Source organism: Lipotes vexillifer, unplaced genomic scaffold (genome assembly GCF_000442215.2).
Source record: "Lipotes vexillifer unplaced genomic scaffold, Lipotes_vexillifer_v1.1 scaffold1235, whole genome shotgun sequence".
Classification (NCBI taxonomy): domain Eukaryota; kingdom Metazoa; phylum Chordata; class Mammalia; order Artiodactyla; family Lipotidae; genus Lipotes; species Lipotes vexillifer.
Window position 1 is genome coordinate 1,605,888 of NW_006775530.1, and position 14,456 is coordinate 1,620,343.

Consider the following 14,456-nt stretch of genomic DNA (forward strand, 5'->3'; position numbering starts at 1 on the left):
CATTGCTCCTGCCCACCCTCTGACTTCTTTCCTCCGGGGAGCTCAGGCATAGGATAAACTTATCTCCCAGTTTGTGAGCACAGTCCCAGCTTTCCATCTGGTTAGCTCCCCCTTAAGAATGAGCTCAATGGTCCTGGTTTAGCTGATCAGTACTACATATGGTCACCCCACCCAGGATCCACTGAAATCCTGTCTTGTGACCTCTGATGGCAAAGAAATTGGAGACCGAGTGGGCCTGTCCTTTTTTTCCAAGGCACAGCACAAAGGCGGATGCTCAGAGGCCTTCACATTCTGCTGGTAGGGTTACTCCACCAGAACACCCCTCCATTCAGAAATCTCCAGACAGTTGCAGGCACCTGTCTGTTACATTCCTCCGCACCGAATACACACTATTCAGGCGCATGTGCAAGCTCTCCTAAGAACTCAGGATAGTAGCCCTGCAGTGGGCTTGTGGTTTTGCTGGAGATAAAGACAGCAAGCTCCAGTGATGTCAGATGCCCCCAATATCTCCAGTCATTCTCTTGGTGCCTGATTCCTCCAGCCCTGTGGGGAGGGCCAGGGACCTCACCCTACCACCACAAGGATCCTCTCCTCTGGATCTGACCCTGTTGCATAGTTATATGTCAGTGGGGGCCTAGGAATGAGAGGTTGTGAATTTCTCACTTCCTAGTGAATCCTGTGGGAGCATGTGGGAGAATGTAGGGGAACATGACTTTTTTCATCTTTCAGGCTTTATCAGCAATTCTAAGCCAACAGAAAAGTCCATGCCAAAACTCTGTGACAATTCTTAACTTCTGAAAATGAGTATTAAAATTCAAGAACAATTGGTAATTGCTAGTTTCTTAAAGCACATGGTAAAACAAAACCATTAATTACTACAACTAATACTTATCTGGTCATAGCAGAATAAAATACCATCTTTATATCAGGTCCAAATTTCTTGGCTCCTTTATCCATTAAAATGTTTGTCAAAAATAATGTTTTTCCAAAATTACAGGGATTTCACTACAATTTGCTAGCAAAAATTGGTTCGTTCCTTCTACCAACTCCTGCCAATAATCACCTATGTTGCTTATCTACAGGAAGCCCTCTGTGCCCCTGCCCTCCCCTTCTTTTTAATTATTCCCTCAAATGGCATTTCTAGAGAGGGGGAACTACTTTGATTTTGACAGTACCAAGACAGACCCTTTCTTGGGCTTGGATCAGACTTCTCACCCTTGGGAGCATGAATGCCCATCATTCCTTCTCCTAAATCCTTCAGACATGCTGGATGTACAGGTCAGACAGGCTCATGGTACCGAGGGGAACCAAGGAAGTGGCTTTGTGTGAGAAGGGACAAGGTAAGTGCAGGGAGGCAGACTAACTTTAAAAGAGTTTAACATTCACAGAGACATATACAACAAATATGCATCAGTCTCTTTTAACAAATATTAATATTTTGACAGATTTGTTTTATTAAAAGTATTTGTCTTCTTTTATCCCTTCCCAACCCTTTCCCCTCTAGCTACTGAGGAAACCACCACTCTGAAGCTGGTATTTTAATACTTTCCTACTTTTACTTCATATGAGTTGATAAAAAAAAAAATAGGTGATATGGATTTTTAAAAGTTTTATCACACTGTATGTAATCCCTCTGCAACTTTATTTTCAGTTGTTTTCAATGTTAGCCTTGTTAGTACATGTACACTCAGTTCAACCATTCATTAAACATTTGAGTATCTCCTGTACTGGGTACAGGGGACTGAACAAGATATGTAAGTTGTTGTTCTCAATCATCAAGCTGCTCACTTGCTATTTTTATATATTTCTGTAAATATGTTATGCTTCAATAAAATTTACACCCCCCAAAATCTCTACTCTCACAGAGCTTACCTTCTTGAGAAGGACATACAATAAACAAGTAAATGTCAGGTGGTGGTAGGTATTATGCAGAAAATGAAGCTGGGAAGGGAGGTGGAGCATGCCATGCAGGGGGATTGCGTTTTTTTTTTTTTTTTTGGCCACGCCACGGGGCTTGTGGGGTCTTAGTTCCCTGACCAGGGACTGAACCTGCACCCTTGGCAATGAAAACCCTGAGTCCTAACCACTGGACCACCAGGGAATTCCTGGGGATTGCTATTTCAATAGGATAGTCAAAGAAGGGTTCACTGAACAAAGATCTGCAGGAGGTGAGGAACCAAACCAGGTGACATCTAGAAGAAGAGGATTCCAGGAAGAGTCAATAGCAAATGCAAAGCCTCTGAAGTGGAAGCTTGCCGTGGGTGTTTAAGTTACTGCAGAGAGTTTGGAAGAGCCACAGTACAGTGATCAAGAAAGAAGACGAGTGGTGAGTCAGACAGATAATACAGGAGGGTGGCAGGTGGTGGCAGTACTGCATAGGGCTTTTACTTTAGTCTTTATTCATGAAGTGGAGAGCTATTTGAGGGCTTTGAGAAGATGAGTGACACAATCTTAGACTTTTACAGTGTCTCTCTGGCTGCTGAACTTCGAACATAGAGAGGCACGGGTGGAAGCAGGGAAACCAACTAGGAGGCTATTTATTGCATATATCTGGACCGTAGATGATGATGGTGACTTGGCCTAGGATGGTAGAGGCAACAAGAAATGGCCATCCACATATATCCTGCAAGTTGGCAGACAGAACTTACTGAACCTTGGACGTGGGGTGTGTAAGAAAGGTATCAGGAATGGTTCCCCAGTTTGGGGCTTGAGCAACTGGAAGGATGGGGTTGCCTTTTCCCAGATGGGAGGGCTGAGGTAGGAACATGCTTATGATGAGGGTGGGAATGGGAGATCATGAGTTAGTTCATCTTTGGACATATTAAATTTGAGATGTCTGTTAGAAATCCAAGTGGAGGTGTCAAGTAGGCAGTTGGTTATGAGTATGGAATCTTGGGCTGGAAATAAAATTTTCAAGCAGGTATTTAAAGTCTTGTGAGTAGATGAGAGCCCCAATGAGGGTGACTGTAGAAAAAGAAAAGAGATCCAAAGATGGAGCCCTAGAATAATTCCTATGTCTAGAGCAAGGGAAGATATAGAACTTGGGAGAAGTAGCTGTCAATAAAGTATAAGGAAATGTAGGTGTGATAACCTGGAAGCCAAGGGTGAGGAAGTGATCAACTGTACCAAATAATGCTGACAGGTCAAGTAAAAGGGCTGAAAAAATATGACTGGATTTAGCCACATGGAGTCCATTAGTGACCTCTGACAAAAGCAGAAACAAAGACCTAATTGGAGAGGGTGCAAGAGAGACTGGAAGGAGAGGAATTGGAGACAATGAGTATTAGACACCTCTATTGAGGAATATTCCTATTAAATAGGGAATGAAGTGGCAGGTGGAGGGGGATGCAGAGTGTGTGTGTGTGTGTGTGTGTGTGTAATATTTAAATATATTTACAAATATAGATTTAAGATGAGAAAAAATCACGTTATTATGCTGATAGGAAAAATTCAGTAGACAAGAAAAAAAAAGATGCAGGAAAGAGGACAACTGTAGGAATGATGTTCTAGTTTATGAACAGGATCTAATACACCAGAGAGAAGCTGGTCTTAGATAAGAGAACGAAGTGTCAACCACAGTAGCAGGAAAGAAAGGAAGAGCACAGGGACAAGATGCACGTAGGTGAGTAGTTACCTTCTGATTGCTTTTATTTTCCTGTTACCTAGGAAACAAGGTCACCAGCTGAGTAAGGACTGGGGTGAAGTGCTTGAGGTTGAGAAGACAGAAGCTATACAACAGTACCTTAGGAGACTGGCACAACGACTGGACTAGGGAAACAAATGCCTGAGCTTAGCAGTCAGGGATTTAAAGTGGGACTAATCACTGTGGCTCTGTTTCCTGCAGCCACATTTAGCTGCATGGGTACAGGAGCAGGAGAGTTAGAATGTTTTTTGTTTCCAGATGCTCTGGTTCCTTTACTGAAGTACTGTATTATATTAAGAATATGCCACTGTTTATTAACCCATTCACTTACTGTCAGACATCTGTGCTGTGTCCATATATTTACTATTTCAAACACTGCTGCAATAATCATCCTTGTACATGTCTTTGTGCTCACATGGGAGTACTTCTACTCTACCACATAGATCTAGAAGTGGAACCAATGGGTCATCAAGTATGCTTAACTTCAATTTTACTGGATATTACCAAATTACTCCCCCAAATGATTATACTAATTAACCTTCTCACTAGCAGTGTATAACAGTTCTCATTTTCCCCCTGCCAGACTTCTAACTAAATTTTTTGCCAGCCTAATGGATATGAAATAGTATCTCACTGTTTTCTTTTGCAGTATTCTGGTTTCAAGATTGAGCATCTTCTCATTTTGAAAAGCTAGTCTTCTTTCTCTATCAACACATCTCCACAATACTGCTAACAAGACTATATTAAGTACCTATTGTGTGCCTGGCATTGTGATAATCAAGGGAACAAAGAAAAAGTTAGCAAAATAGATGTGGACTCTGCCTTCCTGGCACTCACAATCTACTGTGGGGTGGGGAGAAAATCAAATAATCAAAAATACAAATCGTGGTAAGGTGAAGGACATTAACAATAATCCATGAAAATTTAAAAGGAGACCAATTTAGCCAGTCACTAAAACCTTCCGTGATGTGACATTTGCATTTTTAACAGGTAGGAATTAACTAGTTCAGTATTTATAAAAGCCCACTGCAGCTATAAAAAACCGAGCATCACCAGCATCAATATGCCTAATAACTGCAGAATTGCTTTATCATCCATGCTGGCACAGAGAAGTGCTAGATGCTCTGGCAGATATAGTGCCTGCCCTGGGGCCCTTCCCCACGTACACCCAGGCACCAGGAGTAGGAGACTGGTTTTCTCTTGTTTCCCTTTTGCAATTTTGAAGTTATTACTCCTGCACTACTATAACTAGTTTATTCTTGCATGAATCTCACACCTGGTTATACTTACCTATACATGCTGACCCAGTAATCCCATTTTGGATATTTATCTCACTCTGGATATTTTAAGAAAAATTTCTATAGAAAAAAAAAGTGGGGGTGCTTAAAAAGGTGAAAGTATTCAATGTCATTATTATAAATCCAATGCCCCGAACTATCCAAATATTATTCCAACAGTAGCGAGTTTGTTAATGGGATCATGAGACTGTGTAGCAACATGAAAAATATTTGTAAGGAGTTTTTTATTTAAGTATGAGACAAGATTTTATCTACAGTCTAGGCAAATGCAAATAACTGATATATTAAAGTGTGAGGGTGTGGGTGTATCTGGGGGATTTAATTTACTGAAACAGTCAAGAAAAACATTCCAAGGCCCTTCATCATTTTGCTTCCACTTGGTCTCCCGTCTAACCTATCACCATATCCCTTCATCCATTCACCCCCAAACGACACTGTGTTACATGCATCTCTTTGAACATAACATGGCTCTGGAGACATGAAATTTAGAGGTTAAGAGCTCTGCCTTTGCAGCCAGGCAGTTCTGGGTTCCAAGTCTGAATCTGCCATGGGCAGTACTTTACCTCTCTGTGTTTTTCTCCCCATTATAAAACAAAGATATAATACATGCATTAAGTTTCTTTAATGCAAGCAACAGAAATATAACAAAGGGGGACTCATTCAACTGATAGTGGGGAGCCCACTGAATCCCAGAAGAGCTTCAGAAATTGAGCCCAGTCCAAGGACCTTAGGAATGAGAAATGAGAACACCACCATGGCGGCTACATCCTCTCCTGCTACAACAGACCTCCCCTCTCTGGTAAGGAATCAGCCTCCAGGCAACTTTAGGCCTTCACCTTACCAGCCTAGCAACCTCAAATTAAAGTATCCTTGCTAAGTCTATTTTGAAAAAATTCTGTCAAAGGACTCTGATTGGCTCAATTGTTCCTGGAACTATCATTGAGCCCCAGGATGTCCTGACTTGTGTTCCTGTGGTCAGTACAGCAGGGATTGTTACAAGAGGAAGAGGGGGGGAAAAAGCTGGGCAAAGACAAGACACCACAAGACCTATTAGGGGACCCGTAAGGATTACATGAAATGATGGCTATATAGTACTTAGCACAATGTCTTTCAAGTAGTAAGCAATCAATAAATGCTATTAACTCACCTGGCTGTGATGAGTTTAGCAGTTAATCCCTCTTCCTTGATGCACCACTCTTTAATCTTAGCCAAGTTCTGAAAATGGAAAAAGACAAACTGACTCCCATTCAACTAAGAAGGCTATTTATTGAAATAATACAACGATGTTACAAGGATGTATTTCATATGGCCTAGAAGCTGGGTGTTCATTAAGTGCATGGTGCATGGTTGCTGGGACTAGAGAATTCTCTGCTCTGTCACCCATACATACATCCTGGGCGCCCTCCCTGCCAATGATGACATGCTGAGATTCAGAGACTGGGTGGATCTAGGCCAGGCTCCACACACAAACCAGTGGTCTCCTTTAGGTCTTCTGGAACTAAGTCTTTATAAACTTCCACAACAGCTGCGTAGCACTCAACTGGTTACAATTCATGCCATTCTTGCAAACAGTCCACTATGGGGATCCCCAGACAATCAACAGAAAAATGAGTTCCTGATAGGCATCCTAGCCAATCAGTAGAGGAGGTTCCGAGTAGAATTGCCCATTGTCAAACTATGTATCAGACAACACAGGCTCGGTCTTGGCATTGTGGTGTATGCTAAGCGTGGAACATCATAAACAAGGTATTTTTGAATGGTTAAAGTCTTGGAAGGGCAGATCTGCTATAGAGCATCCCATCTTGCTCCACATACGACAAACTCACTGGGCTGGACTCCCCACATTTCAGGCCCCAAGCACATTTTTCCTGCAGAGAATTACGAAGGATGTTTGGGAGCTGCCTCATGTTGTCCAGGATGAGACAAAAATGATGGATCCTGCCACCTGGCAGGCAAAGAAGCCAGTAGGAAAGGTTCACCATCAACACCACCCCATATCACTCCTCCCCAGGATTCATCATTAGGGCAGGAAAATGTGCTTATCTTGGAGGGAACAGAGTCTGCTCTTTCATGAAAGGGGTCAATTTCTACAGTTGCTTCCAAATTTATCTGCACTACTGGTGCCAATGAACGAACAAAGATTCTGGAAATTCCTTTAGAATAGGCCATGGGAGGCTTTAGGGGATATTAAGGATTAGAGTGGGCTATTGAAGCTTACCTCATGCTTTACTGATGGAAAAGCACCACAGAGCCATAAAAGTTAATTTTTTAATGGTTAAAATTTCCTTGGCACACAAAATGACCCACTACATGATTCCCTAAACTGATTTAAAGGCAAATTTTATGGCAATGGATAATTGGATTTATACTTCTCTACAGTAAAATTAATTCAAGGAATTTTCTTTTTTTTTTTTTTTTTGCGGCACGCGGGCCTCTCACTGTTGTGGTCTCTCCCGTTGCAGAGCACAGACTCTGGACGCGCAGGCTCAGCAGCCATGGCTCACGGGCCCAGCCGCTCTGCGGCATGTGGGATCTTCCCAGACCGGGGCACGAACCTGTGTCCCCTGCATCGGCAGGCGAACTCTCAACTACTGCGCCACCAGGGAAGCCCAATTTGGGGAACTTTTTTTCTCTTAGTTCTGTGTTGTTTTCCCATTGATCAAATCAATACAGGAAGCTTGGGGCAGTGCTTTTTCATGGGAGGATCACAAAAAGCACAGTAGGAAGACTTAATAATTCTATGAAACTGACATACCTTAGCTGAAGTATAATACTTGGGAAAAGAAAAAGTCATTAGTCGTTCAACTATTTACAATTTCTGTTAACATTTTGGTTTGTAAGCTTCCAACAAACTGCTTTAAATAAGTGTGTGACAAATTTGCATATGTCTTGCTGCCCCTTATGCTTTTATGAATTCCCAAAGTATTCAACTCCTGAGCGTTCATTAAATATTTGTGCATCTGATTTAAAACTTATTTTAAAGCCCTGAATTCCAAAATATCTTTTCAGTGGCAAGACCATGGGGCCAAAGATCCAGGAGACCTGCATTTTCCACCCAGCTTTGCCGCTATAAACTTTTTCATGCTGTGCAACCACTTCACATCTTTGGCTTTCAGTTTCTTCATCTGTACAATGAAGCGGTTGGACCAGCTGATCTAATTCTCTGAATGGTGAATTCGTGGAGGTGAAACTGGTTTCCATGGTAAATTTAACGTAAGAGCTGCAGTTGAATGCAGCTGTCAAGCAATTTAAAAATGAGTTTTGGTCACTACCATGGGAGTTTTATTTATTTTTTAAAAAGGCTGTAAACAGTGCGAGTTACAAGTTAAATTGTTGAAAGTTGGTGATCTCCTGCAAATATATATTCAAAGGATTTACAAAGTCCAATATATAGGCATACCATTTCTAATAGGTTATATGTTTGTAGTTGTTTTTACACACGTCTGAAATCAGATCTGAGAATGTGGCTTTTATTTATTTTTTTCCTTTTTTTTTTTTTCCCTCTTTTTTGGCTGCACCACATGGCATGCAGGATCTTCACTGACTAGGGATCGAACCTGTGCCCCCTGCAGTTGGAAGCGTGGAGTCTTATAACCACTGGACCACCAGGGAAGTCCCAGAGAATGTGGCTTTTATTAAAAAAACACTGTCTACTAGCACAGAGCTTTCTCCACACACAATGTGCACACACACACACACACAATTCATTACATTCTCAAGCTTTCTCTCCAGTAAGAATCCTCTGATACTGAATAAGAACAATACTTTAGCTAAAGCTTTTGGCACATTCCCTAATGTCAAGGTTCCTAGAGTTTATTTCGTGTATGAATTCTCTGATGTTTAGTAAGAGCTGAGCTTCGACTGAAGTTTTTCCCACATTCCTTACAAGTGTAGGGTTTTTCTCCAGTATGGATTCTCTGATGATCATGCAGGTTAGTTTTCTTTCGGAAAGCTCGCCCACATTCATTACATTCATAGGGTTTTTCTCCAGTATGAGTTCTCTCATGCTGAATGAGGGATGAACTCTGACTAAAGGCTTTACCACAGTCGATACATTCATAGGGTTTCTCTCCAGTGTGGGTTCTCTCATGTTGAGTCAGTGATGAGCGTCGACTGAAGGCTTCTCCACATTCATTACATTCATAGGGTTTTTCTCCAGTATGAATTCTGTGATGCTCTATGAAACTCGTACTCCTTTTGAAAGCTTTCCCACATACATTACATTGATAGGGTTTCTCGCCAGGGTGAGAAATAGATTGTTGACTAAAGGCCTGCTCACAATCATAGGGGTTTTCTCCAGTGTGGATCCTCTGATGGTCAGAGAAGTCTGTAATGTGACTGAAGTCTTCCCCACAGTCATTGCAATGATAGGATTTCACTTCAGTGAGAGTGTTTTCATCTTGAGTAAGAGATGAGCTCTTGAAATCTATGCTGTAGTTACTGCTTTGGTAAGGTTTGCCTCTCTTATGAATCCTCATATGTTTATAAAGGGATGGGCTCTGACCAAAAGCCCTCCCACATATGCTACATTCAAAAGGTTTCTCTCCTGTGTGAGTCCTCTCATGCTGGACAAGGGAAGAACACCGACTAAAGGCTTTCCCACATTCCTTACATTGGAAGGGTTTCTCTCCACTATGTGTGACCTCATGCTGAGTGAGGGATGTGCCATGCCTAAACGACCTACCACACAAATTACATCGATATGGTTTCTCTCCAGTGTGAATTCTCTGGTGTTGAACAAGGGAGGAGCTGCGCTGGAAGGCTTTCCCACAGAGACTACACTGATAGGGTTTCTCTCCAGTATGAGCATTCTCATGCTGACCGAGGGATGAGCTATGCCTGAAGGCCTTCCCACACACATTACATTCAAAGGGTTTCTCCCCGGTGTGAATTCTCTGATGCTCAGTAAGTTGTGTCTTCCAGAGGAAGGTTTTCCCACAGTCAGTACATTCATGGTGTTTCTTTCCAGGATACATTCCCTGATCTGTACCGTTGGGGAAACTTCCATCTCCTTTATGAGTTTTCTCATGTTTAGTCAGTGATGACCTATGAATAAAGGCTTTTCTACATTTATTACATTTATAAGGTTTCTTTTTTGCAAGGATATTATTCTGACTGAGTAAGTCTGAATTATGTCCCAAATTGCTCCCAAGTGTATCACATTCATTAGACCTTGGAGGAATGTTCAGTTGTGTAACCAGGTCTGTGTTCAACCTAGAATTTTCAACAAATTTATTTTGCTCACAAGCTTCCTCTGGTGTGATTATTTTCTTCTGGGTGGATGCATCTGGCCCCAAATGTCTCTTCCAGTTTTCCTTGTGCCTCTCTAACTGGCCATTAACATCCCAAGTGTCTTCTAACGTGGCACATGAGGGATCATCTGTGCTAAGGGATACTTCAGATATGCTCTGCTGCAGATTTGAAGATTTGGCTTCAGGCCTGGTCCTCCAGTCTGAAAGAAATCCAAAGTGCAAAAGTCCCCTATTCCCTCCTGTTAAAACAAACTGCTACAGGAATGAGGAAGTGAAAGAGATATAAGTTATACATCACTCTGTTTTGAAATTAGTCCGGTAGCTTCAGGAGAAGACCCAAAATGGAGAAAGGAAGAGTGGAGAGAGGTGACAATGCAGACTGCAGATCCAGAGAGAAGAACAAGTCCAGAATGAGGAAGCCCATGTAGGAGGGCTTATTAGGGAGTAGGGAACAGGTGAGCAAGAGAGAGTTAGGCACAGATACAAATGGAATAGGATCATGGTCCGTCTTGCAGAGTCCTATCTGCTATCCATGCCTCCCGTACATTTCACAAACTGCCACGGAATCTATCTTCCTAATACATTCATTTCATAATTTCTTTAAAGTCACCTCTGAGGCTTCAGATCTTCAAACCCTGCAGAGAAAATCTGTAGCCAGTGATCTAACTGAAATGATTCTTTGACATAACTCAAGATCAAGGGCTATACTTCCCAAAGAGAAAAAAAAGTAATATTTCAGGAGGCAAATCATCCTTGCCCTTACACACGGAGCTGTGATTTTAGTCTATTTGAGTTCTGATTCTACATTAATCACCTCTCTCTTAAACAAAAACAACTTATTTTAATCTGCCTAAAAAACTGATCTCTAAACCTCTGTTTAACATCAGAATACTAATAACAGAAAATAATTAATGTCTAGGTTCTAAGAAAGGTAACCTTTTAAAAACTAAGGGGAGGGAGGTTTCTGGAATGATGGAGATGTTCCATATCAACAGAAGTTTGGGTTGGATGGGAGAATGCACTTGTCAAAATCAAATGGATGGTACATATATAAGAGGTATATATTTCACTGTATATAATATTTTCTAAAAAAAAGAACTATGAACAAATATTGAACTCTAGTCAATGATATACATGCTGAAGCATGTAAGGGTGAAATGTACTCATGTCTGCAACTCACTAGGAAATGCATCAAAGGTAAGACAGATTAATAGACAGACAGACGAAGAGATATGTGATAAAGCAAATATAACAACATGTTAACAACTATAGAACCATGGTGGTAGGTATATGGTGTTCACTGTATAATTTTTTCAACTTCTCAAATGTTTGAAAATTTGCATAATAAAATATTAGGAGGGGAAAAAAACCCCCAGTAACTAAGGAGCCCTAAACTCCCAAATTCCTTACCCTGGAACAAGACTCAATTCTAAATTTCTGAGGACAGAGAATGCTTTGTATTCCTTTTAGAATCCTTCTCAGTGGGACAGTCAAGAAATGTTTGTTGAAATGAATGAATGAGAAAGTTCTCTCCCAGCAAGATTCCATAACAATCAATCAAGTAATTTTCTGACTGCCTTCTATATGCTCTGCAATACAAATAGAAAATATTTAGAAATATAATAAATAGACTCTCCAGGAGCTTAAAAATCTAAGAATAAAAACAAGACAATCTTTTGACGACTAAGAAAAAACCCATCAGATGGCACATATTAAATCTGAATTTGTGTGGTAAAGATGATATAAATGGTATTTGTGATTTGGATCAGGGAAGAAACAAATAAAATATATTAGCATATATTAAGTTTTATGGATTAGACAGACCTTGAACTTAAAGAATAGATGGCTTTGGATAGGCACAAAGTACTATCTAATGAGAGAAACTATATGCTACTTACGGAGAACATCAAGAAAAAGTTCAACCTAGGTGGAGCTTTTTTTAGCAGGATTAGAAAGATAATACTGGAAGCGATGATGGGGACCTTTAAATCAAGGGAGTTTCTGCTTCCTATAATGAGGTACAGGGAGTAATAGCAAAGTTCTTTCAGAGGTGGCTGGTTTAGGAAGATAAAGCATTAAAATCCAATATGGTCCATGAAGTGATGAATAGATAAACAAAATGTAATATATCCATACAATAAAATATTACTCAGCAATACAAAGGAATGAAGTTCTAATACATGCTACAACATGAATGAACCTCGAAACATTATGCTAAGTGAAAGAAGCCAGTCACAAAGGGCTACATATTATGATTCCATATATAGAAAATATCCAGAATAGGCAAATCCATAGAGATAAAAAGTAGATTAATGGTTGCCAGGAGCTGGGGGGTATGGGGAGTGGAAAGTGACTGCTAATGGGTATAAGATTTCTTATTGGGGTGTTGAACATGTGCTGCTTAGATAGTGGTGATGGCTGCACAACTCTGTACATATCCAAAACCACTGAAATGTACACTTTAAAAGGGTGAATTTTATGGTATGTGAATTATATCTCAATAAAAGTATGATTTAAAAAATCCAGTATGGATTACAAAAAGATAAGATTCAGTGAGCAATTTCAACTGGGAATTATAATAATCTAAGTCTGGGAATTATAATAATCTAAGTCTGGGGTTTGGTTTAGGATGTCACCAGTCCAAGTTAAAAGGGAGGAAAACCTAAGATACTTCTCAAAGGAGAAAAATAACTTGGGTTGAAAGAGAAAGACTAGACTGACTATGGTGTCTGGCCCGAGGGACTGGAATCCTGGTAATTTCTAATGGGCAAGGGGAGAAATGGATAATGGCAATGTAGCAAAATGTGCTGACTGGAGATGCAAGATGATTAATCTAGATTTTACACCTCTAATAAGAACGTTGTGGGACTTACAAGTGGAGGGGTCCTATGAGAAGAAAATAAAAGTGACCAGGGTACAAGTAAGGATGATTCTGAGTCTACAGCACACAATAAAGAGCTGCAACTACCAGAAGGCAGGCACCCTTTTATAGGGAGGTAATACAGAAAGAAAGGAGAGGAAGCCGGAAGGCAGGCTCCTTAAGGTAGATTCACTAAGAGGGAAAAGCAAGAAAAGCCAAAGACCCAAAGCCAAGAAGCACTGAATGAGTGGGGAAACCAGGAGAGGATGATACTGCAGGAACTGTGGAGGGAGAAAATGGACAGGAGTGCAGGACGGAAGGAGGATGGTGTTGCTCGCCAGACAGGTGGTACAGGAGTGCAGTCAGGGAAAGAAGTCTGGAGGGAGGGAGGATCAAGGTTATGGGTATTTCCTACAAGTCTGGGGCATTCAACAGTGAAAGCAGCAAGAAAAAACAAGGAGGAGACATGGAAGTTCAATTAATGTCTGAATGAGTAAGAAAAGAGATCTCTAAATAATGAAGGGGGACTGAGGACACCAAGGGAGAAAATAATCCAGAAGTAGGGATATAGGATAGGGAGAGATGGTATTCGGAGTGTAGGACAAAGGGTTACTTTCAGAAAGGAAAAAGAGGTACCTTTTCTTCCAAGACCTACCAGCAGCAAGACACCCTAATGGAGAAGGGAGACATACAGAGGTGTCATCCAGGAGACGGTCCAACCTCTTCTACAGGTCTAGGCGCTCCCAAGGCAGCAATCTGAAGGTGCTTCCCTCTCCCTCAGCTGTGCCATTGTCCTACATGCTTGATTCTCCCTCATTTACCTGGACAGAAAGGTCTTTGGATTTCTCCCTCTGCTATCCATGGCTCTTCTCCTTGCTCCAATTTGAAGATCACCTCTGGCTTGGAAACTTGATATCCTGCTCATGGGTAAATACACAAGATTTGGTTGTTTGTGCAAGTAGACAAAGAACCCTCTACAAGTCAGTACTAGGCCTTGATCCTCAGGAACTCTGAAGGGAAAAAATGGTGCAACTTGAGGAGTCATGCAATCAAATGGCCTATTTCCAGTTCTGCAAAAGAAAGACCTTTTACCTAAAGAGCAGGCTCAGAAACCCATAAAGCTGGGTCCCAGCAAGATGAACAAGCTCTAACCCTGTACACTCTGCTCACAGTCACCCAAACTATGAGTCCCACAACCTCAGCAACTGAGAAAGGAAAGACCCACCAATACATAGACAATGAGATGTGGTCCTTACCAAGAGAAACCAAGTGGCTATAGTTCTCCAGCATCACATCCCTGTACAAGCGCCTCTGAGCGGGATCCATGTGGTGCCATTCTTCCTGGGTGAAGTTCACAGCCACATCTTTAAATGTCACCGATTCCTGTAGGAACACATTCCTGC

General features: G+C 41.3%; 2 protein-coding genes across 2 annotated transcripts in view; both read right to left on the bottom strand.

Annotated features, from left to right (window-relative positions):
* Positions 1–8,747: 8,747 nt before the first annotated feature.
* On the bottom strand, positions 8,748–9,917 carry LOC103078242 (zinc finger protein 90 homolog). Its single transcript, XM_007449952.1, has 2 exons — positions 9,530–9,917; positions 8,748–9,061 (listed from the first exon to the last, which is right to left on the bottom strand). Exons 1-2 carry the CDS (start codon positions 9,915–9,917, stop codon positions 8,748–8,750), a joined length of 702 nt encoding a protein of 233 aa, XP_007450014.1.
* A 3,949-nt stretch (positions 9,918–13,866) lies between these two features.
* LOC103078527 (zinc finger protein 90) overlaps positions 13,867–14,456 on the bottom strand; it is a 12,971-nt gene continuing 12,381 nt past the window's right edge. Inside the window, exons 2-3 of the mRNA XM_007449953.1 lie at positions 14,310–14,436; positions 13,867–13,970 (exon numbers count right to left, since the gene is read on the bottom strand). Of these exons, the coding sequence (XP_007450015.1) occupies positions 13,867–13,970; positions 14,310–14,436 (231 nt within the window). The remainder of the gene's footprint in view (positions 13,971–14,309; positions 14,437–14,456) is intronic.